A 27,954-nucleotide genomic window follows, 5' to 3' on the forward strand; every position below is an offset into this window, starting at 1 on the left:
GACCTAAAAGGAAATTCTAGGGGAAGAAAATTTCACAGTGAGTAGTGTAGGAATAGGACCTAAAGAAGTTATTTGCCTTGCTAGAAGAAGAGAAGGACCAAGCTCATTGGGGGAGAATGAAGTAAGAGGCAAATGTAGTGGAAGATGAGAGCCAGACCCCAAGATGCTTTGCAGGCCAGAGTAAGGATTTGGGGTTTTATTTGTTTGTTTGTTTGCTTGATATTTGTAAATGTGATGAATCCTTTGGATAATTTTAGGCAGAGGGATGACAAGATTTGTCTTACAATTTTCATGATATTACTCTGCTATGTGGAGAACTGACTGTAAGAGGGGCAAGACTAAAGTAATATTGTTAAGAGTCACCTTCACTATTCCTGGTGAGATGATAGTGACTCAGACCAAATGACAGCAGTGGAGGTAAAGAAAATTAATTCTGCAGAAGTTTCAGTCATTAAGGTCCTACTGATGGACAGCATAGTGTGTGAGAAATGGGGGAAAATTAATAACTTCTTGAGAAATTTGTATATGGCAATACCATATACAAAGACACTTAAGATTGGGGAGAGGAAGATTTGTGTGACAAAAATCAAGAATTCCATTTTGGTCACATTAAATTCAAGATATTCTTAGACACTCAAGTGGTGATGTCAAACAAGCAAGTCTGGAGCTCCAGGGGGCTCAAGGCTGGAGGCATTCACTTTAGGGTCATCAGCATGGAGGCAGGACTAGCAGAGGTAGCTTGGAACAATGTGTGTCTGAGGACACTCCATTTTTGAGTGATATTGACTATGCTTTAAGAACAGAAAGTTTCTGGCAAAGTACATGCAAGAGTAAATGGCTAGTGGGAGGAAAATTAGGAGAGTATCTTAGAATACACGATAGGAAATATACATTAAAATTAGATATATTTTATACAGTGCTTTAATAGTAATGGTTTTATCATGTCAGATTAGGAAGAGAATACAAAAAAATCACTTATATGAATTTTCCACATCTTAACTCTCAGCAATAATATCAAGTATTTACTCTGGCTAAGCTACTACAGGAGAGAAACATGAAATGATTGCATCTGCATGGGAGATAATAGCTAATTTCCAATGTAATTTCTACCTGACTTTCCATTCTTAAAAAGTACTGACATATCTAGTGAAGGCAATTAATTGCAGCATTTGATAAATCCATCCACTATTGTATGGAAATCCTATTCTACCTAAATATTATAAACATTGAAAAAGAAAGAAACTATGTTAACATATTTTAGTATTATTTCAAGTGATTTTCTATCTCTATTATGGCCACTTTTTCTAAATGAAAAAGAACAACCGGAATTCTGCAGTAACAAAGTCATTTTTAGAGAATGCTTTTTTAAATTATTGGGCTGTTTAGTATTTGAAGACTATTTAAAATATACAGTGCACCTTTGTATTATGCAAATATATTCAATTCTGAAAACAAATGAAAATAAAACATTCTCTTTTTATTTACCTCATATTACAGTAATGAAGTTGTTACCTCTGAGTGTGCGTTTTAATGAGTTTTAACTAACATTTTAATGAGCTGACATTATCATAAACCTAAGGATTAGACAAAATTCAGTTTACTGGTATAAAGTTTCCTCAAGAGTTAATTATATTAAAATGGAATATAATTCATTTTATGATATACCACCAACTATCATCCTATAACAAAAATTATATTAAAGATTGAATAATATCATTATACTTAATCTGTACATACATGTATTTTGTTTCCTCATTTTTAAAATAAAAAGCTAGGGGCGCCTGGGTGGCTCAATTGGTTAAGCCTCTGACTCTAAGTTTTGGCTCAGGTCGTGATCTCATGGGTTATGGGATTGAGCCCCGAGTTGGGTTCCCAGCTCAGCGGAGAATCTGCTTGAGGTTCTCTCCCTCTGCCTTCCCCAACATGTGCCCTCTCTCTCTCTCTAATAAATAAATAAATCTTTAAAATAAAATAAAAAGCTAATGATATTTTTATATATTCAAATTATATGAAATATAAAAGGCATAGACATATCAAAGATAATAAACCAAAATCTTTATAAAGCTGAACAATTTTTTTTAACATTTACAATAAAGAAAACTACATGAAGGGGTGCCTGGGTGGTGCAGTTAGTTAAATGTCCATCTCTTGGTTTTGGCTTAGGTCAGCTCAGGTTGTGATTAAGCCCCAAGTCAGGCTCCACGCTCAGTGGGGAGTCTGCTTGAGTTTCTCTATCCCTCTACCTCTGCCTCTCCTGCTTGTGCTCTCTCTGTCTCTAAAATAAATAAATCTTAAAAAAAAAAAAGAAGAAAGAAAACTCCATGAAGAACCTTCAAATGGAGATAAGTTTTTATTTTTAAAGGAAGAATCTTTATAATTTTCTTTTTTTTTAAGATTTTATTTATTTGAGAGAGAGAGAATGAGAGAGAGAGAGAGACAGCACAAGAGGGGGGAGGGTCAGAGGGAGAAGCAGACTCCATATTAAGCAGGGAGCCCGATGTGGGACTCGATCCCAGGACTCCAGGATCATGACCTGAGCCGAAAGCAGTCGCTTAACCAACTGAGCCACCCAGGTGCCCTATAATTTTCTTGATTCACATATTTAAAGTGGGTTTATAGATCCACAACTTACAATTTGGGAAAGTTGAAGAACTTTTTCCTAAGTAAATGATATTTTGGCTTTTAAGCACTCTGTGAAGATAGTTAATATGTGATGGTGTCAAGCCTCTCTCAACTAGAGCAGAGTCACCACTCCTTCCTCCATAACTTCCATGCTTTTTATCCAGTCCTCTATACAGGCACTAAGAGGCCTAGGTCTGGATCAAAATGTTGTCATCTTCCTCAGCTTCATATCTCTTATAGAATGAAGCTGATAGTAGGGCTTCAATTAACCTTCCATGAAAAGAAGAGACCCTCTCAACATTCAAGTCTTCTGAATTTTTATTCTATCTTAGAGATAATTAATCAAATTATACGTTTTGATCTCTAAGGTCAGCCTTATCATCATCCTACAGATATTCTGTTGACATTTATGTTCCAAACTGCCATTCTTCTATAAACTTGGACTTTATGTCTCTAAGTGACTCTTGGGAAAAACCAGGTTTCCATATCCTCTTTACAGCTCTGTTGAATCCAATTGGGACAGAGCATATACTTTGAAAACACACATAGTCGATTTTATTTTTATTCATAAGTTGTTAAATATAAATACTAATAAATAATTACTACATTAACAATGTTGTAAAATCAAAAAGTATAAGGTGGATATAGTGAAGTCTTCCCCTTCCATCTTTTACTTCCCAGTTTTGTTTTTCTCTGCAAAGGTGTTTGTTATTATTAGTTTCTCAGGTGTTCTTTCTGAGAAACTAATGTGCATGCAAGCACATTCCAGAATGTTTCTGTTCTTTTTGTAATTAATTAAAGCATATGCCTCATATTCCAAACCCAACTCTGAAGTTGGCTCCTTTAAAATGCCTTCCTTGTTGAATGCAATGTTGCTCTCCTTTGGGCTTTAATGTATTTTCAATGTACCTCTCAATGTAGTTACTGCATGCTTTTTTTTTTCTTTCTTTCAGATTGTAGATTTTGAGTTATATATAAATCTCTTGAGCTCCCTGAAGTCAAGATCTCGGCTTAAAGTTTCTTGTACTCCTCAGTGTGCTGCATAGCACCTTGCAACAATAAAATATGCGTACATACTTATCAAATTAGAAAGAAGTGATGGGAGCCTGGCTGGTTCAGTTGTTGGAGCATATGACTCTTGATCGCAGGATTGTGAGTTGGAGCTCCACGTTGGGTGTAGAGATTACTTAAAAATTATAAAAAAAACAAGTGACTGATTTGGAAAACTCTTCTGTTAAACAAAAGATGTAGTTATAACTAGAACTGATTGGAAAGTGAAGAATCTCTAATTTATCTGGTATCATTTGAACAAAGCAAAATTAAATGTTATGTTAAAATCACCTTTTAAAGATGAACTGGGTAAAACTTACTGGGCAAATGTGAACTTTTCAGTTGGGAGGAATCAATGACATTTTATTGTCCTGTTAATGCTTTATAACATAATATAAATACCTAAATATATTTGATTTTGGATTATACTATTATATTTAAATCCCAATTGCAAGGTCCTTTTTATTTACCAGTGTTTCTAATTCCCAGTAGCAATAATAATTCTCACTTATGAGGTCCTTCCATTATGTCTCAGTGTGTTTACAAAGACCACTTTTTAATTCTTCATAACATCCAAAGACATAAGCTTTATTATCTCCATTTTACAGATGAAGAAGCTCAGAGATTGTATAAGACCATCCAGTTAGTAAAGTAGTAGAACTGAGATTCAAACCCAGGCCACTTACTAAATCCGTTATTTTAACCACAATGCCATATTGCCTCCTTGCTAACTAGTGGTCGTTTCAGAAGCATAAATTAAATGCCAGTTCCAGGTCCTACGAAAGCAACTGGGCAAATGGTGGAGAGGAAGTAACTATTCAGGATAGTTATAAATTTGACTGCTCATTGACAGCATCAAGAAATGGTTCTAATTTTACCATTTATAGACAGTTTTGGGGAAGAGTGGAGTAAAGCAGTTGATATTTGGTGCATGAAAGTGACCAAAATTTGAGATTATAATAATTTGTTAATTTTAATCACCTGGTATCACAGATAGCCTTGATTAAGACAAAATAATGAAGGTTTGCTAGACTCTTTGATAACTCTTACTTATCAAGTTTTGGTACCCTCTCAGGTAGAGAAGCTAAAACAATCACATGCAACAAGATAGTTATTTCTGGGTAGGGAGTTGGCACCTCTCCAAGCAGGAAGTGGCTCTGTTTATTCTTTGTCTTAATTTGGGAATGAAAATGTACTGAGTCCCTGTCCTCACAATAACAGTGGAACCCAGAGAATAAAAATATAGCCAGAGACTCAGAAAATAATTTGATTTATTCCCTTCTTGCTGAGCATGGCCAAGGTTGGCCTGTGGCTGGCCAAGGTTGACTCTAGGTTATGTCAGAGGAAGAGAGGGATTTTTTAAAAACCTCCATGCTTAAGATGACATCTTTTTTTTATAAAGATTTTATTTATTTATTTATTTGACAGAGAAAGACAGCAAGAGTGGGAATACAAACAGAGGGAGTGGGAGAGGGAGAAACAGGCTTCTCACGGAGCAGGGAGCCAGATGCGGAGCCCGATGCAGAGCTCGATCCCAGGACCCTGAGATCATGACCTGAGCCGAAGGCAGACGTTTAACGACTAAGCCACCCAGGCACCGCATTAAGATGATATCTTTCCAGTTTCATATAAGATACGAAGTTTTGAATAAAGTATACGTGAATGTTTAAATATTTAAACACTTTTCAGTAAAACACACAATAAATTTTTATCATGAGAACTCAGTATTACTTACACCTGAAAAGATATTCATTATTGGTTCTTTGGTATCAGTTTCTTTTCATGGAGTACAGATATGGCAATGGGTGGAGTGGGGGTGGGTTGTGGACCTAGCATCAGGGATAAGACAAATTGTGCTTTTCATAGGTAAACAAAAATTGTTAAGTACATTGTCTTCCAGTTGTTGTCAGTGGTGTTATATGAGTTTTCTGAAATAATTTAAATGTGGTCTTTAGCACATTTGCATTCATAAAAAGTGCTTGGATATGCTCCTTGCTTCCTCTTGTCCTGCTCAGCTGTCAAAACATGGTGATGCTTTTGAAGACTTATGGTAGATCGGTAATGAGATTACTGAATGTTAACTGCAGCATTCAGATTTCATTTGGTGACAAAAGAAAAGAAGGTTACTGGGCCTTTGGGATAGAAGAGAGAGATGATAGAGCTCTTTTTAATCAGCCAATTTGAAAATAAATATGCCATATTCTGGATTAGGAAACATTTCAAGCTTTGTGTCATGTAGTAATCAAACAGAACATTTCTAGAAGAATATAGGATGTCATATTATATCCATTTCAGCAAAATTCATGACAGCTTAGAATAATGACCATATTTTGTGGTGTGGACATATGCAAATCTTAGAATATTGGATGGGGAAGACTGAAGAGTCCACAGGCTTGTGGGACATGATTTTTAAAAAATGTTCTCATTGTTGCATTAAAAATGTAAATAAGTCTCACACTGTTAGTCTTTGGTCTATGTTCCTGTTATGTAAAACAAAAAAAAAAAAAGGAAAATAAACAGTATGCTTTCAAAAGAGGTCATTTTTAAGTTTATGAATTATGGTAGGGCTCACAGGTATCCTCTAAATCAAACCTCTAGCAGTTATGGTTATGAAATGTGTTGTCAAAATAGGCGACATGATGAAAATTGTGAAATCAGCAAAATTAAGCTGAAAGTCCATAGATGCATTATAATATATATTCTTCTTATTCAGAAATTTCATCGAGTTTCAGGTAGAGGGGGAAAAAAGATAAAGCAACAGTAGTTTCGAAGTAACTAGCATTCTTGACAAGGAAGGTTGACCTTGACCTTCTTCTCCTTCCAACCCTCATTTCATCAGCAGGGGTGAGATTACTTTGAGACCCTGCCAATAGGTAATAAATAACACATAAATTCCAGGGCACCCTTGCACTGTAGGGTGCCCTAATGTGTAATAATCCTTAGACTATTGAGTTTATAACTCATGACATCTGGCAGTTACTTGGCATTGTAATTCATGTTGATCATGCACATCAGAATACACCATGGGAGAGAAATATTGGAGCAATAACCCGTTGATACTAGGACAGGGTAGAATGACAGGAAGATGCTGTTGAGATTGAGTACCTCTGTGAACTATGCAGTGTTAGAATGCTGTAAAAGCTAATACCTTCAGATAAGGACTAACAAGGCGGGAGGAAGGCATTAATCTATTGGGATCCAGAATAAAGCAGCACATTAATAATTATTTGATAGCTCTCCTTATTCCTTTATTCAAATTGACAGATGTAGCTATAAAGCAGTGATGAATCCTGAAGTTAGAATTTAAATATATACTTATGTTTATTTTAAATTTAAATGTACACTTAAATATACTGTGTTTAATTTTTTTTGCATATCTATATATATGATATTCAGTCTTCTCAAACTTCTATTTTCTTTGGTCTAATAGTGAGGGTTAAATGAAAAGGATGAGAAAGAGAGGGATGTGGAAGAAAAATGGGAAGTAAGGGCAAAAAAAGCATTGTGCAAAGCAGTGTAACAAGCCTTCCTGATACCTAGGAGCATAACTGCTTTGGCTAAAGACTTGAGGCTCATGGGACATGAACCAGATTGAAAAGCTAGAAGCAGACAGATGGCTATTTGTAATCATCCTGTAAATACAAATCCTGTAAAGATATCATGATTGTTTGTTTATACTCAAACCCAGATCTAGAGAAAGTAGGAGGCAGTATTATAAGCTTGAAAAATCTGGTATTTCCTCTTGTTACCATCTTTTCTCTTTTTTAAGTTTTATTTAAGTAATCTCTACACCCAATGTGGGGCTTGAACTTGCTACCCTGAGATCACAAGTCACACGTTCCTTCACCTGAGCCAGGAAGGCCCTTGTTACCATCTTGAGAAACATTACTTAATGCTTTTTTTTCAGTGCCAGCCTGTGTAGTTCTGTATTTTGAATTCAATGTGCTGTTTTTTCCATTGCCCAGAGTTGTAGGCACCTCTGTAACCAAGACTATAATTAGCCCTAAATGGGGCAGGTACTAGAAAGAAGTTATTTGAGTAATAGAGCAGAATATTTTGAGGGTGTTGAGAGGAGGTTTTTCTTCGAAATAGAGGAAGGCTTTGCCTTGAACATGTTTAGGCTAATACCTGCTGTTCTAGACACCATCCTCCTCTTGCATACTATATTTAGATGCATCTCTAAGACACTCTTATTCCTTGGAGCTCTCTGTGATGCTGGAGACATTAATCCCACATGAACAGTTTTGTGGACGAAGGCACTTTAAGGAAGAAAAAAGAGGAGCTGATTAAACATTAATTAGCTCCAATCCACAACTTCCTCCTAAGCTAACGGATAGAGTATGCAGATGCCTGTCAAATATCAGATGCTAGGCTTTGCCAAAAATAAGACTTCCAAGTGTTGAAGGTATGCCAACTGCCGGCTCCTTAACTCAAACCAAAGGAAATGATTACCAGAGACAGGTCTCAGAGTCTGCCGTGGTCAGATGTCACCAGTTTGCGGTGCCACATGCGATCCAAGAGTTTATGAATGATCTCAACACTCGGTCCCCAAGGAGAACATATGCATTACAGAGGTTACGGATACAAATTACAGAGAGCAAGACGTTTCCATGCAATTTCTAAGAATCCTTCAGCAAGTTTTAAACATTAATGGAAAACATTAAGGAAGACTTGGCACTCTGAGCAGCCCTTCAAATTACATTGCTGGTGAGGACAGAACAGGACTAAAAAAAGGGATTCAAGAATAAAGGCTTAGCTAAGAAACCTGGAGCGGGCGCTTCCTCTTGTGAATTGTGTGTTTGTGTGTTTTATTCCCTGCAGGATACCAGGCTTCCCAAAATGCTATGACTTGAAAATGAACAAGTCACAGGGCATCCTTGTTTATTCAGCATGCTCCAATGCATATCAGTGGTTTATCTGGATCATTTGCTGAGTGAATTTGCTTGCAGCGGGAGTCGTAGTAGAGATGGGGGGTGAGAGCGGTTCATTTTGGAATTGTTAGGATGCTTCAGAGGTGCCAGAGTGTCAGCTTGCACAGCGGTAGCAGGATGTCTCCCCACTGAGTTCTTTCTTTCTCGTTCCCCTTCTGTGCAGAAGAAACCACTTACAACTTGTCCCCTAAATATCAGATTTTATCATTTATTTAGCTGGTGGCTAGTCTGTCCATTCTGCCCCTATTTTGTTTGAATGTACCAAATATAATAAGATAATTTGTTGTGAATGATGATTCCTCTTTTGATTTATTTGGTCTTTCCATCATTGAAACTTCAGAAAAATGCAGAATTATTACAGCTTGTCAGTGGGGAGCTTTTAGTTGAAAGGGGAAACTCAGTTTAAACTGTTCTAAGTATGAAAAAAAATGTATTTAGATCATGTAACTAGAAAGTCCAGATTTAGTACAGTCTTCAAGATTTATTTGTCCAGATAGGTCATCAAGAACCCAGATTTTTTTCAAGTGCATAGCCTCAATTTCATCCTGAGGCTGGAGCTCCCCCTGGGGTAACAGCATGGCGATCAACAGCAGTCATGCATGCAGTACAGCAGGAAGAGACAGTGTTCTTTCCTCCGAAGTAGCATAGAAGACCTGAGCTTCATTCAGGCTGGTTGGCCTTACACCTGCTCATTCCCCGTGGTGTTAGGTGGTGGTGATGCTAGTGGCGGTAGGGAGAGGGAAACAATACATACCAGCTGTAGGAATGGCTATCGCATTGTTTCTAGTCCATTAGAATACTGACAGTGTAATTTGATCTAACAGTTTTACTGGTTGGCATAAATCTGTTGTGTAATTGACTGATTGATTTCTGACCCTCTTGAACTGCCTGGATTTTTTTTTTTTAGAGATATATGAGCTTGTGGGTAGGCATGCTATCCCTTAAATCCAACCAACTTAAATGGTTCTTCATAATTGACATTTTAAAATCAAATTAAAACGTGGCTTCAAAACAAAACAAAATGTTATGGTTTATTTGATATGAGGAAAAGACTGCAACACACCTCTTGAAGAGGAGTTCATCACTTCAGTCAACCAATCAAGGAAATTCAATGAGGTCTTCTCCTGTCCTTCAAGATGGGAGCCCATTAGAGGGTCACCTGGTCCAGTGGGAGCGTAGAAGGAAAAACTCAGATGACTAAGTCTGAAGCTGACACTGAAGGAATGGTATGCGTCTGAAGGAAGAAATAGGAAAAAGTAAGGAAACAAAGGGGAATCTGGGGGAGATTTCCAAGCAGAAAGACCACCAAATGCTAATGTACATTGATAATTAGATGTTCCTCTGTACGTTTTTGACTGAGAAGTCTTGAGCCACACACCTCTGACAGCTCATGGGCACCTACAGAGAGAAACCCTGCCAGCAAAGAAGCCTTATTATCAGTGTCGCTCTGAGTTGCTATCAGTTTCAACTGCTGCTAACAATGTTTTTAATTATAATTTCCTTTTAGATTACCTTTCTCATGATTGATTTAGTTTGTCGTGGATGGTATTCTTTATCCAATAATGCGTATGACTACTTTTATCAGTAGTATTTTTAGTCTCTATATTTCTAATAACTACTCTGAAGCATGTGTACCTTGTAATTCAGAAATACATCTTTTGTCTCTTAATCACGTAGCCTCATCTCACTATTACTGCTAATCTAACTTAATAAACTAACATGGAAATGTCTGAGTAATGATTTGCCTTGCCTTTGTTGGCAAAATATAAAATAAAAATGTAAAAAATATAAAATATTTTATAAAATACATAAAGATGTAAAACATGAAATATCTATTTTTAAAATTCTTTTTTTTAAGATTTTATTTATTTGAGAGAGAGAGAATGAGAGATAGAGAGCATGAGAGGGAAGAGGGTCAGAGGGAGAAGCAGACTCCCTGCCGAGCAGGGAGCCCGATGCGGGACTCGATCCTGGGACTCCAGGATCATGACCTGAGCCGAAGGCAGTCGCCCAACCAACTGAGCCACCCAGGCGTCCTATTTTTTTTTTTTAAAGATTTTATTTATTTATTTGAGAGAGAGAGAATGAGAGATAGCACGAGAGGGAAGAGGGTCAGAGGGAGAAGCAGACTCCCCGCTGAGCAGGGAGCCTGATGCGGGACTCGATCCCGGGACTCCAGGATCATGACCTGAGCCGAAGGCAGTCGCCCAACCAACTGAGCCACCCAGGCGTCCTATTTTTAAAATTCTTGAGGACTGTTGATTTGGGACAGAAAGGAGAGGAGTTGGAGGTGAAAGAAGATGGTATTATGAGGAGACAGGCATCAGAGATGTAAGCTCTAAAGGTACAACTAGATCTAAAACTCTTGTAGGGCATTATATTAGTTACCTACTGCTATGTAACAAACTACAAGACTCCATGACTTAAAATAACAAACATTTATTCTCTGTCTGTGGATCAGGAACCCAGATAGGAGTTAAGTTAGTCATCTGCTGTAGGATCTCTCATAACGCTGCAGTCAAGGTGTTGGTCAGGGCTGTGGTATCATGTGAAGGCGCAGATGGGAAAGTTTCTGCTCTCAAGCTTACGTGGTTGTTGGCAGGATTTGGGTCCTCCATGGTTGTTGAACTGAATGCCTCAGTCCCTTGCTTGCTGCTGCCTGGAAACTGCCTTTAGATTGTTGTCGAATGGGCCTCTCCATTGAGAAACACGGTATCTTACATGATCAGAGGAATCCCATGAAGAGAGAGAGGGAGACACAGAAACAGAGAGAGCAAAAAAGATGAAAGTTACAATCATTTATAACCTAATGTTGGAGGTGACATTCCATCACTTTGCAATCATCTATTCAGTAAAGACAAGTCACTAGGTCCAGCCCACAGTAAAGGGGAGGAGATGACACAAGAGAATAAGTGCCAGGAGGGAGGGATCATTGAAGGATATTAGAAGAAAACTTACCACAGGCATTATCATGTCATTCTTGTTTTATATTTCTTAACCATTGGGGCGCCTAGGTGGCTCAGTCATTAAGCGTCTGCCTTCAGCCCAGGTCTGGTCCCAGGGTCCTGGGATCTAGCCCCGCATCAGGCTCCCTGCTCCGCGGGAAGCCTGCTTTTCCCTCTCCCACTCCCCTGCTTGTGTTCCCTCTCTCGCTGTGTCTCTCTCTGTCAAATAAATAAAATCTTTAAAAATAAAAAATAAAAATATATTTCTTAACCATTTTATAGGACAGTGCCAAGCACATTGTTTTCTTCAATATGTTCCTGGAGAACTGAATTAATTTGTTACAAATCTTTATGTCATGACTATGAACTATATTTTATCAAACACACAAGTAGTTCAGAACTTCCTGATCTTCCAGAATAACTTTCTAAGTTACAGTGCATGTCAATGTAAAAAGAATGCAAATCTAATCTAGGTTAGGAGTAGCTGGGTGAACTCAAACATTTGTGGTTTTTGGCTCATATACAGAAATGAATATTTCGATTCTAGCCAATGAGATTTTTCCCCCCATGGAGACTTGAACCCTTGTATTCTAAATTTAGCTTCACAAGGAAATGCTGTATCAAAAGGGTATACCTGTTATATCTTTTTTTTTTTTTTTCTGAAAGCGTAACTTACCACTGCCCTCTAAGCTTTTATCATTGTAACCAGATTCTTTTCTCAGTTAATCAGGTTGATTTCTTTTCACTCTACTTAAAGACCTGTTTGGAGCTTTAGTTACACATTACACATACTGCTTCTTACCCTTGCTTTGGCTTACTTGTCAAGCCACATCAAAAATGTCTCTCTCAATTCTTTCTACAATAGGGGCTCAGGAGAAAAAAAATACAGACTTAATTTGGACTTGCCTTGCTTTTCTACATTTACAGGACCATTTTAGTTCCCTTCATCCAAAATGCATGAATTCTTTACTATAGGGAATACTCTCTTTTCTTTATCACCTGCAATAAAATATAGGGCAAAATCCAAGACAGAAATGAAAAATTAGCACAAAAATTGGAAACAATAGATACTATTTCATTTTATTTCGCTTATACTAAGGAATGGATCTACAAACCTCAGAAACATGTTAGCAAATATCAGAACATACTATCCTTTTTTACAGTTTGGGAAAAGAGTAAAAATGGCTTTACTTTTCGCTAAGAGTAAGTTTTCGGTCTTCTGTGCTAGGACCTAATGAAAAGGATGTGTTCCCCTTGACTGTTTTCTTTGAGAGAAAGAAGAAACCCATTTTATTACCTCAAAGACTTAGGGTAAAAGAAATGGTATCACTAAGCAAAAAAATGAATTAACTGAATGCTATACAAACCCCAAAGAGCATTTTCCCTGTTGAAGAGGGTACAGTACCAATTATACTATTATCTCACCCTACTCTCTGGGTGAATAGTCTGAAAGCCTAAATTACAGTTGATGTTAGATTTCTTGGCTTCATTTGCAAATTGGAGTCATTTTCTTTTTTGTGAATGCCATAAACACATGTTATATTGTTTAAGAGTAGCAGTCCTTAGTTTGTTATGATATTTTTCTCTTTTTTGTCCTCCGTGTCAAAGGACCTTTATTTTTTTTTTTTTTCTTAATTTGGCTTGTTGCAAATTGATCTAACACTGTGTTTCTGAATGATTTGCAATGGCCTTAAGTACCTTTTTGGCATGTCATTTGTTAGGAGACCAGTTCTAGAGAAGGTCCTTCAACTGGCCAGATGTGTCATTTTGGAACAGATTGAGGGCCTGCCAAAACACCATTTGTTGCCAGTTCCGGATATTGTTGGGGTGCTCACCACTCTGTTACCATATTTTTGCATGTCTTAACATTGCATAAATAGGCAGCTGTTCTGTATTTAGAATATAAATGAGTCATCAGCTTGCTTTCCCAGGAGGATTTACCTGCAAAAGGGAACCCACAGTGTTAACCCCTTCCCATCCCCCTGCCTGCATGTCACATTTAAATGCACACTTCTCTGAGCCCATTCAGAAGCAAATCCTTATGCATATAAATCACACCTCTCTTGCCAGTGAGACAGGAGAACCAAAAATGTGCAGTTCACCGTGCTAAAATGGAACACATTTCCTTAGCAGCAAAAGCAGTAAATTAATCAGCTTATAAACTGAGAGTGAGCAATTTGTGCTGAATTCTTTCTTACTGTTCCTTCAATAGGAGACGAGGTTCTCTAATCTCGGAAAGGCCGTGACTTCATTAAGATGGAAACCCCTGTTAAAGGATGTGTTGCAAGAGACAAGAGAAGAAAGGCCCTAAAAGTCACTCAGTTGTCTCTCGCGAGCTATTTTCAGGCCAGGGAATTTTTATTTATTTGGAGAATGACAATTAACCTAGAGACTTTGCCCAACAAAGGAGCAGAGTGCTGAAGTAGGTCTCACTATAGGACATCAAAGGCAGTTGGTGTGACCCAATCCACATTTGTAGCAGAGGATTCACGTAACAGGCTAGCAGAAGCTACCTAATTTTGATTTCAAACAGCTTAACCAATTTATGTATAGACGTGGATATAAGACACTGTATGTGCATGTGTGTGTGTGTTTTCCCTTCGATGCACTTAGGAAATAAAGTTGTCGGTGTTGGAATACAAAGGAATAGGAAGGTCAAGGCAGTTAGAAAAAGCAGAGGTAGTTGAGGTGTATGGTATGGGCCCGGTCTCAACTACTTTTTTTGACTGTTTCCCCTAAAATAGTTTATTTGCTAAAGAAGCCCAGCATTCTGCAATCTGATAGGGTCAAGTCATTTCTCCAGGCTTTTCATCTTGCCAGCCAAAGAAAAATACACACAGATAAGACAGGTGACATTTGGAGAGCCAGGCATGCCAGATTTTCAGAGGTTACAATGGAGGTCCAACCTGCTGTTCTTCTAATGAAAGGAGGGGAAATTCAGACTGGCTGAACTGCTATAAGGAATATCTCTGCTCTGAATATCACGCTGCCCAGATGTCGCTTGGCAGGTGGAGATGCACGGAGAATGAAAATGTAGCCCTGTGTATGTGGGTGTTAGTGCGTTGCAGGGTGAACAATGAGTCCATCTTCTGAAGCGTAATGAAAACAGTGTGGATCTTGTCTATATTCATGTCATGAGAAAGGGCATTCTCAAAGAGTCCCCACCCCGTTTCCCCTCCCAGACTGATATGCGTACGTGCTCACAGACCATGTGCACATGACTTGTTTTGGGGTTTTAAGTATAACTTGATGATTTATTTCGTGCTTTTATAGACATATTATGTATATATGCTTTTTCTTTATAGAAAATGGGATCATACTGCATAAACAATTTTGTACCTTGAGTATTAAATCTCAAAACTATATCATGAGTATTTATTTTCCTTAGACTTTTCTTATATTTTAAAGCAGATTTTATAGCAAAGATACCTGATCCTACAGTCAGCCATTTCCCTGTTGAACATTGAGGTTGGCCCTAGACTGTTTTAAGATGGGCACGGCTATGTTTCTGGGTAAATATTTAATTTTTATTAGAACAAAGTAAGTAAGACGTGAAGTTACGTTTTGGAAGAGAAAGCTAAAGTTACTGTCATTGAGTTTTCTTTCACTGCAATTGTTTTTCTTTAGTGTTACGAGATGACTTCCGGCAAAATCCCACAGATGTCGTAGTGGCTGCTGGAGAACCTGCGATCTTGGAGTGCCAGCCTCCCAGGGGACACCCGGAACCCACCATCTACTGGAAGAAAGACAAAGTTCGAATTGATGACAAGGAAGAAAGAATAAGTGTGAGTTAAATTAAAATGAATGCTTACAGAGATTGACTCTCAAGTCTTCAAATGGATATATTTTATTGCCAATAAAATTGCAGACCTGTACTGAATGCTAATGACCATTCACACTGCATTGAAAGGACTGAAAAAGAAAAACCGAGAACTAAAACTTTAGGATGAGGCCTCAAAGACACAAAAATTATAGAAAGCAAGTGTAGATGATATATTAATATTTGTACCAATCTGAATATGAAAAGATATGAATATGTAAATATGTATGAATATGTAAAGATATATATGTCTTTGCAGTACAAAGATGACAAAGCTTTTTTTAACATCTCAAATGCATCTTTGGATTATGTAGTTTCACTTGAGTGATAAAGGGTAAATGATGGCTGTAAGCCATATTAATGAGACCATTTCTTTTGGCACTTATTTTCAAAATTATAAGAGAAAATAATATGAGGTAATGAGTACTTCAAGCACCTTTTCCAGTTTTCAAATTTAATATTTATAACTAAATTTTTTACATGAATTCATTTAAAAGTTTAAGAGGTATAAAGTAAAATCCAAGTAAATGTGTCTTTTTTGATTCTGCAGTTTAGCTCTTGTAGAAAAATAGTCTGCTTTCAAGGAATATTGATGATTAGGTTCATCACTTGATTAATATCGGAATGAGACACCCAGAACATTGTAAAGAGGTAGAGAAGGGAATGGCATATAATTATTTTATATTTTTAGAGGATCCAGTCAATGTTTGTTTGTGATGCTTATGGGAACCAGTTCACTGAAATAGTAGATAATGCTTCAAACTTCTGATGCTATTCTTAGTATAATTTTTATATTCAGTACAATTATTGAGAATAAATATATTTTACTTAAAATAGTGTCTCATTTAACTGAACAAATGTGCCATTTCTATAAAAAGTCCATAGAGTCTAGGGTCTATTATCTTTAAAAATATCTTATAATGAAGATATTTTTTAATGTATGCATCGTGGTTACATCATAACCGAATAGGCCATATAAGAGATCACAATATATATTCATGTGAATCTGGCTTGAACTCTTGACACCATGAGGAGCTACATTCCAGGGAGAATTTGGTTCTCAATGGTCTGTGCTTAGATACCAAACATGAAAATATACTCCTGGTGATAGAGTAAAATCACTGTTGAAGGGTTTCTAGTTCATGTTTGCATCATTTAATTTTCGCTTTAAAACAAACCACCACAAAATACAGTGACTTATAATAACCATTTTATTTAGACTATTATTCTGTGGGTAAGATGACACTTCTTTATTCTGGGCCAGCTTGGCTGATCTTTGCTAGGTTTTCTCATGCTTCTGTGGCCTGTTTAAAAGATGTGCTGGCAGCTGGATGATCTAGGGTAACCTTACATGTCTGGCCATTGACTTATACTCAGCTGGGCATCCTGGTTCTTCTCTTGGCCTCTAATTTTCCAGCAGACCAGCTCAGACTGGTTCCCATGGTGGTCTCAAGATTCCAGCAAGGAAAGACAAGTCTCAGTTTGAGAACACTTTTTGTCTGCTGAAACACTGCTTTAGTTTCATTGGTCAAATCAAGTTATATTGCCAAACTCAGTTTCAGGGGGGAGGAGAAATGGCCTCCACGGCCATTTTTATAACCTACAGTTTATTATACTCCACAGCACATAATTAAGAACAGGTTGGCAGTCTTTCCTTCCCATGTAAAAACGAAATTGAAAGTCCCTTTCTGTGACATGACAAGTTTCAGAGCCTGAAATATATCCGTTGAGAACATACCTACATGGGTTTTGTTTGCCTGTGAGATAAAAATTAACAGAGGAAACCAACACGTTCTTCTCTCCTATCTCTTTAAGAACATTCAGTCATTGTGATGTTAAGATTGTTGAATTACATAAATATAAAGAAAAACATTGGAAAAGAAGCCATGAGTTGGTGATACACATACTAAAAATCTAATTCTGCTTCAATATGCTCTTTAACAAATAGACATTTTAACGTATTACATTGGTTTATTTGGTCAATAGATGCTTCTCATTTAAGAAACAATTAGGAAGCACCTATTAGAAGCCAATGATTTACACCAACTCATACTCTCATCATTTAAAAAAATTATTTTTATCAAACCTGCCCTCCTCTTCAAAAATTATCTTATACATACCATCAAGGTGAGACAGACAATTAATGCTAAAAATTGAAATTTAAGCTCCATGAAGGCAGAGGTTTATTATTATTTGGTTTACTCCTGAATCTCAAATGTCTAAAACACTGCCCAGCCCATAGAGGTACTCAGTAAATGCTTGTTAAATCCCTCTGCGTCAGTTCAATTTCATTATAATACCAAAAACGGTTATCTAGTGCTTCTTTCTGATGACAAATATCAATAGCAATTCATTCAACCTACTGCAGAGTGAAGACAACCACTAGAATTTGGTGGAAGCAGTCACAAAAGTCAAAACAGGACCAGACAAGAAAGAAAAAGAATGCCCAAAAGCATTTTCTAGAAAGGTAATATGAAGGCTTATCCTGAGGGAGAAGTTAAGAGAAGAAAAAACACATGCAGATGCCAAAATAGGGGGAAAGTTTTGTATCTTAGACACTGAGCTATTTCCTTTAAGAAAAAAGATGTTCTGCTTAAATATTCAAAATTATTTATTAGTCACCTTCTCTTTGCTGTTTATTTTACTTTACATTTTCTTTCTTTTCCTTTCTTTTTTTTCTTTTCTTTTTTCCCTTCCTCTTTTTTCTTTTTCTTTTCTTTTCTTTTCTTTTTTTTTTTTTTTTAACAGATCCGTGGTGGAAAATTGATGATCTCCAATACCAGGAAAAGTGATGCAGGGATGTATACCTGTGTTGGCACCAATATGGTGGGAGAAAGAGACAGTGATCCAGCAGAGCTGACTGTCTTTGGTAAAACTCTTTTTTAAATTATAAATTGCTATTTATATATACTTTCCCTTTGATGTTAAATGTATTTGTTGATACTAAACACCAGGTCGTATACGGAAAGGTACTTATGACTTACGGTGAGTAGTGAAGGACTAGATTTGCCTTGTTTTCTGGTTCTTTCAGATGAAATCTTCCATCTGAAGAAAAATAGAACTTTTTAAACAATAATTCATTTACTTTATTCATATATATTTATAGGATTTGCCTTTTATCAGAATGTAAAAACTTGATCTTTCTCAAATTCTGTTTGAGATATTATATCTGTCTAAAATTTATTCACTGATATATTTATCAAGTATCTTATGTGCAAGATAAAGGATAAGTTTTTTGGTTTTCTTGTTTTATATTAGTGAAGTACAAAGACATTTCACTTGTTTTCTACTTTGAAAATGTTCAAATTGAAATATTTACAGTATAGCTTGTGGTTTAAAGAACTAGCTAGCTGCACACACACACACACACACACACAAATACATACATGTAATCCAAATTAAAAAAAAAAACAACAACAAATAAACTGTCTTGCTGATGTAGGCAGGCTGGGTCCAAGAACCCAGGGGAAGATCCCACAGGACCAGCCAAGAGGGTCCTTGGCTTCACACAGGATAGAAATCAAACGTGAGCCAGAGAAAGTGAAAATAGAGTTTATTGAATAGTGTGAGTGACAGACAGAGAATAGCAGACAAAGTATCTGAGAGACTCAGAAAGGAGAGAAGAATGAGTTTTGTTGTTGCCTATGGCTAAGGGTTTATATTAGAAAAGGGTATAGGGTATGTGTTCCTCCAGGAATCCAGGCTAGGGTCAATCACAGGCAAGTGTTGGGTGAATAATAGGTGTTATTCCATAAATGACCGAAGGTAGGGGTATTGATGCCATTATCAGCTGAGGTTTGTTGGAAGCTAATACCCTGGATCCTGCTTGGGATCGGGCTCTCGTTACATGTTGTCAGGTGTTTGGGACCTAAGACAAAAACTCAGAGAATGATTAACCTTCTTGCTTCCCCCTTCAAGTGGGAACAGAGCTGCTTTGGCTTATTCAGAGGCAAAATATGGAACATGAGTAAATGGTGCCTCACAGAAAAACAGCAGAGATGGAGGTTTCTAAAATGGAGCCCCTTCAACTTCCCTACTTCATTGCGATGATATTCGTGTTTTTTTGATTTAAGAACCAAGGGACTTTTTATTGGAGTAATATGATTAATGGCCTAAAACCTGATTAGATCTGGAGGTACCTGGGTAAAGATATACAGTCAGTTGAGCGTCAGACTCTTGATATCAGCTCAGGTCTTGATCTAAGAAGTTCAAGCCCCACTTTGTGCTCCACACTGGGTATGATGCCTACTTTAAAAAAAAAACAAAAAACAACTTGATTAGATCTGTTTCAGAGAAATTGTGGAGAGAGCATTAGGAAGGAGAAAAGAAAGGATAATAAAGCTGTCAGAGTAAACAAAAAAGGAAAATATTATAAGGCAGCTGTGGAAAATTGAAAGAGAAATAAAATTACAGAAAATTAGGGAAAATAGGGATCCTAAAGATATTGGAAAATGAAACATTCCTTTAGAAGTCATTGAAATACCATTTAAGTCTCTGTATGGATACACACATACACACACGTGTATACAAACACATACATATATACACACACATACATACGTGTGTGTGTATGTGTCTCTATCTTAAAAGATTTAACTGTTGTTGATATTATGTGATTTTTTAAAAAGATTTTATTTATTTATTTATTTATTTATTTATTTATTTATTTATTTTTGAGAGAGAGAGCATGAGTGTGCTAGTGGGTAGAGGGGCAGAGGGAGAGAGAATCTCCAGCGGACTGGCAGACTCCCTGCTCAGTGTAGAGCCCAACATGGGGCTCATGAGACCCTGAGATCACGACCTGAGCGGAAGTCAAGAGTCAGATGCCCAGCCAACTGAGCCACCCAGGCACCCCATATTATGTGATTTTTTTTTGAAACATAAGAGATAAGTGTGATTTTTAAATAATTTTTTGTGCCAGCAAAATTATCTTCTGGTTCTATGAATTACAGTAAGATTTTATTGATGGTCATTACTCCAGAACATGTTTGAGGGTAGCATCAGAATCCTGCATACTTTCTGAAAGAAATCTCTTTTGCAGTTTGAGATGGGCCATCCCGTGGTGTCATGGGAATGCTACTATGCAAAAGAGCCATATTATGATTTCCATTACATTTAGAGTGTTAAGATGTGCTTTGTGAATATGTACTCGAGTGCAGGCCTCTCTTTCCAATCACTTTGAGTACCGAGTAATCTCTGGTAATATTCCTTATGGATACTAAGCAGCTTGAAGTCCCAAATGACAGAACCAGGAGAAATCCCATAATTCATTAAAGGAATTGAATAGTAAAAATAAAATTGTTCAAAGTATGCATGTAAATTTCTGTCCTGCAGAGCTCAGACAAGTATCAGTTTGCCCTTAAATTTCATGCAGTCATCCTTAAGAGTCTCAAAATGTGTTTCACTCCATAATGAATAAAATACAGTTTTGCCTGGTAAGATATAAAATTAGTGGTCACTGAACATTAGCATTGAAAACCCACAAGTACAGCTGTTCTATTTAAAGAAACACTCATTACTATTTTTCTGTAACTGCCACAAGCTTTGGAACAGAAAAATGTTGCATTATAACAGTACATACTGCCTTCAGAAGGAAATTGAAAGGGTTTAAAGTCATTATCCAAGCAATTAGACTTACTAAAATGTGACTGTGTTATGAAATATTCACCCTACGTTCCCTAAAGACATGATGAGAACTACAGGAGATCCTTAAATATGTCAGGAGTTACAGTGGAACTTCTAAATTATTTTGAAAATAGCTATAAACCAAAAAGATTGAATTTGTCTAGTGGCCATACCTCTGGAAGAATTGATTTAAGAATCTGAGAACATTTATCTGATGGTGTAAACTAGTCAGAACCGACCCAAGGGGTTATAAGTACAATATTAAGTTGAAGAAAAAGACGGAAAATCTCCATTACTGACAAGAAAACAACATCCAAACCCAGAAATAAAACATAAAATCAGTAGTGATTGTCCAAATCAAGGACATGACCAGGATTGCATGAGAAAGGTCCCTTCTGTACTTTGCTCAATTCTGAGAGAAAAGAACTAGTGTGCTATGAATAGGGGGGGCTTCTTTATGTTATTTTGGTGCTTTTGTGTCCAGTACATGTTTTCTAATAAACTTCTTTATATTTCATTGTTGTTAGATATTATTATTTCTGACCTAGGGTTTATAAATGTATAACTGGCTACACTTTACCCCTCCCTCCCTCTCAATGAGCAGCAATTCTGCTTTATTTTTTTTTTTAAGATTTATTTATTTATTTTGAGAGAGAGAGAAAGAGTACATGAGAGGGGGGAGGGTTAGAGGGAGAAGCAGGCTCCTTGCTGAGCAGGGAGCCCAATGCGGGACTCGATCCCGGGACTCCAGGATCATGACCTGAGCCGAAGGCAGTCGCTTAACCAACTGAGCCACCCAGGTGCCCCAGCAATTCTGCTTTAAATAAAAAATTTGGCTACTATAACCCCTCCGTAGCTAACAGAAAATTTTTACTTGTCCTTTGCAACTCCATCTTTAAAATATGTTATACAGAAAAAGTAACTGATAATATTAATTGTTCAAAAAGTATAATTCAATTCTAAATGGCAAGAAAAACAGCAAAAGGCGTAATAGGTCATGGCAAATACAAAAGCCTTTGGTAAGTATTTTGGTTCTTTAGTAAGTAGGCTTGAACTTAGAAGTTTTTGTTTTGTTTTTTTGTTCTTTTAGTTTGAAAATTGCAGCTTATATTTTAAAGATCTCTTATGTAGACAAAGAGATCAGTGTAACTTCATTTTCAAAATATACTCTGCCATCCGCCATGCATCATTTATTCTGTTTGTCCTTTAATATTTGTTGGCCATACATAATAGCTTAGTTAAGTGGGCAGTACCAAATCTAAAATTAAGAGGTAGGCATCATAGTGTTAATGGACACTAAAATCTATGGCACACTCCAGATGCCTTCATAAAGAATACTCCCTAGCACTTTACATATGTTAATTAACTACTAAAGATCCTGAAGTCAGAGAAACTAGAATTACATAATTAAATTTCTAATTATGGGTAAGTTTGGGCTATCTGTTATCCAAAATTTAACTGTCACTTAAAAATAACATAATTTTTTTCCAAATGATTTTTATTTATTTATTTTTTAAAGATTTTATTTATTTATTTGAGAGAGAGAGAGAAAGAGAGCGCATGAGAGGGGCAGAGGGACAAGCAGACTCCCCGCTGAGCACAGGTCATGAAATCATGGCCTGAGCTGAAGTCAGACACTTAATCCACCCAGCCACCCAGATGCCCCTGAAATGATTTTTATTTTTCATTTATTTATATTTTTAAAAGATTTTTATTTATTATCTGAGAGAGAGCGTGCACAGAGGGAGAGTGAGAGGCAGAAGCCGATTCTCTGATGAGCAGGGAGCCTGACGCAGGACATGATCCCAGGACCCTGAGATCATGACCTGAGCCTACAGCAGATGCTTAACTGATTGGACCACCCAGGTGTCTTGTTCCCCAAATGATTTTTAATAAATGCTTATCAAAGTAATCCATGAAAAAAAGATTTCATATGTTATACTTCCAATAGACATTAGAAGTATTACTATACTTATAATGAAATACAGAAATATCTAGCCCTACCCCTCCTTCTAGTACACACATACAGACATACACACACACACACACACACACACACACATATTCCTCATCTTTGAGCATTTCTACAAGCCTGTTTATCTTTTTCTTATGGGATTTATTTCCATATTTTTAAATATGTCCTTATTCTGCAGTTTTATACACTATTTTGACTTCCTATTTATAAGACGATGATTTGGCCCACTTATATCCCCTTTCTCACCTTCTCACCTCCACTCCCCCTTCTATCTGTCCTTCAGTGTATTGATTTTAGAAACATTGGTTATATTAAGATTCAGAATGAGTTATTATAACCATGTAAATATGGACTGAGCTTAGTGTTATGCTATTATGATGGCATTTCTTTTCTGGCACTTATTTGTTCTTCTTTGAGTTAGTAATAAACCTATTTTTTTTCTTTTATGTGTGTTTGTCTACATCTGTCATGAGTTCTTAAAACCTCTAATGGAAGGTTCAAAATCCTCTAAATTCTACTTAGCTATTAAGTCCCCCCCACCTTGCTACAGCCTTCCCGGAGGCCTCAGACCTCCTGCCAATCTGACTGGGCTAGTTTAGATCTACTCTGGAAGCTCATGCTGATATTTATTTCCCCTTTTCTCTCATGCTGCATTCTGTTTCCTGCTCTCTACCTTTGTTTCTGTCTTGGTTAAGTCCTGTGTCAGAAGAGTGTCTCTCTCCTGCCTTCTCTTTGACTGGAGCCTAGAGCAAATAAGGGCAAAAATGCATGGATTCTTTCTGAAACTTAATTGATACTTTGGCTAGTTATAAAATTCTAGTTTACAAAAGCGTTGCTCAGGATATTAAAATCACCATTCTAAAATCATTCAGCTTCTGCTTTTGCTCTTAGAAGTCTACTGGGCTTCTGACTCCTACATGATCAGTTTTCTCTCTCTCTCTTTTTTTTTTTCTCGTTCAGGTTTTAGTACTATATCTATTCCAGTGTTTTGAAATGTTTCAATACAATGCCTTGCTTTGGCACTTTTTTCCTTTTACTGGCTGGACCCTTGGTGAGCAATTATAATCTAAAAACTCTCTATCTAAATAGTTCAGTGAGTTTTCCTCTCCTATCTTTTTTATTCAGTTTATATGTCAAACATGTATTTGTTAATTTGATGTTAAACCTCCCAGGTCTTTCTTTTCTTTCATTCTTCCTTATTTATAATATTCTGTTCTTGTTTCATGGATAGCTTAAATTCTCTTGCATTTTAGGATTTTACTAACCCTTTTTTCAAATAAAATTTTATTGTGATGCTTCCTGCTTTTATTTCTTCTGACTTCCTCCCCACACCCCTCCCTACGTTGTTCCATCTTTTACACTGGAGGCATTTTTCAAATGGCAAGTGATTTATTGTTCATACAAAAAAAAAAAAAAAAAACTATTGGAATCTCTGTGTCAATTGATGGCTTTCATGGTAGGGTAACCCAATTGGGAAGTCGCCATTTCATTGGAGACGAGTACAGAGGATGGGGCTGGTGATGCTGATTTTCAATTATTAGAGGAGAGATTATAGGTGGTAGCCTGAATGTAGTTGAGATACTGGGAGACAAAGCTATGAGAGAAGAGAACCAAACCTTAGAAATATCCAAGTTTTATTGAAAACCTGTGGCCTTCATGTAAGAATTTCAAATATAAGTCATCATTAAAATCAAGATTTTTGAGAGCAATATAGTTCTTTTAATAATACTTACTTACAGACTTCAGAACAGCAAATTATTTTTTATCCATTACCTGATTTAACAAACATCTATTGAGCATCTCCTATGTGCCAGGCCCTGTTCAAATATTTAATAAAGTAGTAAGATGACTAGACATGTGCCCTGCTCGCAGGGGACCTTTTGCATCACGTTATCAGCAATAGCATGAAACTTTGCCTCTAAAATATGGTGAGAGAAGCATTTTCCCCTCCGAAAACACTTACCTATGTTTGTCTTTGCCTCACAGGATGGTTTCTCTCAGACAAAGAAAATTCTTGGCAAGAAAAGAAATTAATGCAGCCGGGCTTAATTTAATCACATTCAGACAGACTGATCATTATCATCCAGTCTGTTTTGGAAGGGCACAATAATTCACATTGAATGGCTATCATAACCCCGTCCCCTCATGCATGCCCAGTTAAATAAAAAGAGACATACTAAGGCTAGCCATCTGACTTTCCGATTTAATAGACACTATAGGGTGGCGAGTACTTCTGGGTCAGGTAAAGTTAAAGATAAGGTTTACAAGCACTGGGTAGCTCTACTGTCCTTCTATTGCAGAGCTTTGGTTGTATTGGACTTAAAGGACTCTACCTACATAATTATTGCTGCAACACCACTTTCCGAATGTCAAAGTTTATTTTAAAAATTGTTAAGATAATCCTAGTTACAGCTGTCATGACGTAGCCATTGCCAATTTTATAGCCATAGTCAAAGACTGCCTACAGTTGAGAAAAGAGATTTGTTCACTGGGGATTTAATTTCCTTCTTTGTCGCATGTAAATAAGAAACTTAAGAGATATTATGCAACCGCATTTCAGACTTACTGTATTTTGTATGAAAGTGAACGTTTTGTTTTAAGAACATTATTCACATAACCATAGTGAGACTTGGCATTTGATTTTATTACAGCCACACACGGAGTTGCGTTTTCCAGAATGCCAATTTGAAACTAAATTAACCTGACTACTTGAAAGCTGTATTTTGCATAGTACCACGCTGCTAAACAACACTACTGTCTCAAGAGAGATTAACCTTGTAAGCACGTTATGCAGGTGATTCCAATCCATTTAATCTCACATTTAAAAAAAAATGTTAATTGCATTGGCAAAGACATTGCCTCTGATCACTCCATGGCTATATAATTAGGGATCAGGGCATTCAGAGGGACTCTAATTGATAAGCAGTCAGAAAACAGCCTTTGAGATTTCTCCCCCTGATTTTCAATATGTGATCAGACATAAGGTGATAACATGGAAAAATCAGTGACCTTATTTTACATGCCTCAAAATTAAGTTTGCTTATGATTTAGTAGTTCAAGATGTTTTCATATAAATTTATTTTAATTCCGCAAAGCTTCATAGAGTACAAACTCCATGGGCATTAATGGGTATCGAATGTGATTACTAATCAACTTACTTTCTAATCCTTATAACTTTACATTTATTTGCAGATGATTTTGACACAAAACAGTAAACCCCAAGACCTTTCCTTGTAATTTTTGCAATTTGTGTCTGAAAGAGGCATGGCTTTATGTTTGGCTCATGATAATAGTAGCCACTGCAGTGGCAAAGCCTTCAAAAATGTGTTTTCTACCTGGACAAATTCTTTAGTCTTTAGTATTCATGTCTCTGGTTCTCAGATTTTCTGGAAATAAAGTCTAGTTATGGAAACTGGAAAATAATTCTTACAAAAAACGTATCTCCATTTAAATAAATGTTAGGCACACCTACAGTTTTTAACGAAGTGTTTTTTTGTAGGTGGTTAAAATTGAGGTAGAAGGTGATTTTAGTATAATTAGGAGAAAACAATTAGAATAGTGAATAATACAATTTAGAGATAATTATTGTAATGGGTGCTATGGAAATTCCCAGAATAATACTTTAAAAGTTATGACCAAACTCTAATGTATTAGTCAATGTCAATGTCACTTTGTTGGAAGGTACAACCAAAGATACGCAAGTATAAAACCCATCTTGATGTGCCCTATATGTGCAAGTGACTTTTATCTGGCTTATTCTTTGCATTGTCTTTTCTTTTTTCTTTCCTATCAATTGAGTTACTTTTCCATCATGAGCCAATGTTAGGCTTCCAAAAATTCTATACCACATACTCTCCTGTGGTTATCTAGTTGCTAAGCAACTAGACTCTGCTTGAGGGCAGAAGGGAATAGTGAAAGTTCATTGCGAAGTTGTCCACCCCTGCTGAGTTCATCAGAACAACAGCAGGGGAGCCTATATCTTCCTTATTCTTGAAATTATAAATTAGGTGCTTCCACCTAATTTATGTCTCCATACAAAACAGTAGGGCTTAGAACACATATGGTAGCCAAAAAACCCTCAAGGATCCTATGGTGTCCTGGGATGAAGAGACAACTTTGCTTTTAGTAACTTTGGTTTTGTAACAAGTCTAATGTAAAGTTTACCCTTTGGATTAATTACATTCATATGTTGCAATTTTGTGACAGGTAACATGTTAAAGGAAGCATACAAAAACCTGGCCTGAAAATATTTATGTGTGTTTTAATGGAACTAGTCTCACATACTGTTATACAATTTACTTTATAGTTAGCATCATGTCATGAAAATTTTCTGTGTTAGATAGATGATAGACAGAGGGAACTTTATCATTCCAATGGCTTACTAGTTTTGTAGTATATAAGTCTGCCACAATTTTTCCTAAAAGCACCCATTTTCCAATACTGCCAGTGTTGCTACAATGATTCTAAGTAATTCTTTTTTGTTGCAGTTATTAATTATCAAAATTATTATTCTGTTCTCCAATACTCTCACACTTTCTTTTTTTTTCTTATTGATCATTAATGTTGGCATGTCCATCTTATTCCTGATTTTAGTAGGTAGGATTTTAGCATATTACTTTTAAAAAGAAGTTTTGCATTTAATTTCTTTTTTTTCATTTTGGAAATACTTTATTTGTTAACTTTTTTATTGTTATGTTAATCACCATACATTACATCATTAGTTTTTGATGTAGTGTTCCATGATTCATTGTGCATAACACCCAGTGCTCCATGCAGAACATGCCCTCTCTAATACCCATCACCAGGCTAACCCATCCCCCCACCCCCCTCCCCTCTAGAACCCTCAGTTTGTTTTTCAGAATCCATCGTTTCTCATGGTTCGTCTCCCCCTCTGATTTTCCCCCCTTCATTCTTCCCCTCCTGCTATCTTCTTTTTTTCTTAACATATATTGCATTATTTGTTTTAGAGGTATAGATCTGTGATTC

General features: G+C 36.6%; 1 protein-coding gene across 18 annotated transcripts in view; it reads left to right on the forward strand.

Moving 5' to 3' along the window:
• Window positions 1-27,954, forward strand: part of ROBO2 (roundabout guidance receptor 2) — a 1,626,757-nt gene that overhangs the window by 1,435,979 nt on the left and 162,824 nt on the right. For all 18 annotated transcript variants that reach the window (XM_073891915.1, XM_073891920.1, XM_073891943.1 and 15 more), the window contains 2 exons: window positions 15,176-15,333; window positions 18,117-18,237. In XM_073891915.1, the coding sequence (XP_073748016.1) occupies window positions 15,176-15,333; window positions 18,117-18,237 (279 nt within the window). The remainder of the gene's footprint in view (window positions 1-15,175; window positions 15,334-18,116; window positions 18,238-27,954) is intronic.

Source organism: Callorhinus ursinus, unplaced genomic scaffold, assembly GCF_003265705.2.
Source record: "Callorhinus ursinus isolate GAN/ISIS: 27379988/994484 unplaced genomic scaffold, GSC_fseal_2.0 scaffold1, whole genome shotgun sequence".
In the NCBI taxonomy this organism is placed as follows: Eukaryota; Metazoa; Chordata; class Mammalia; order Carnivora; family Otariidae; genus Callorhinus; species Callorhinus ursinus.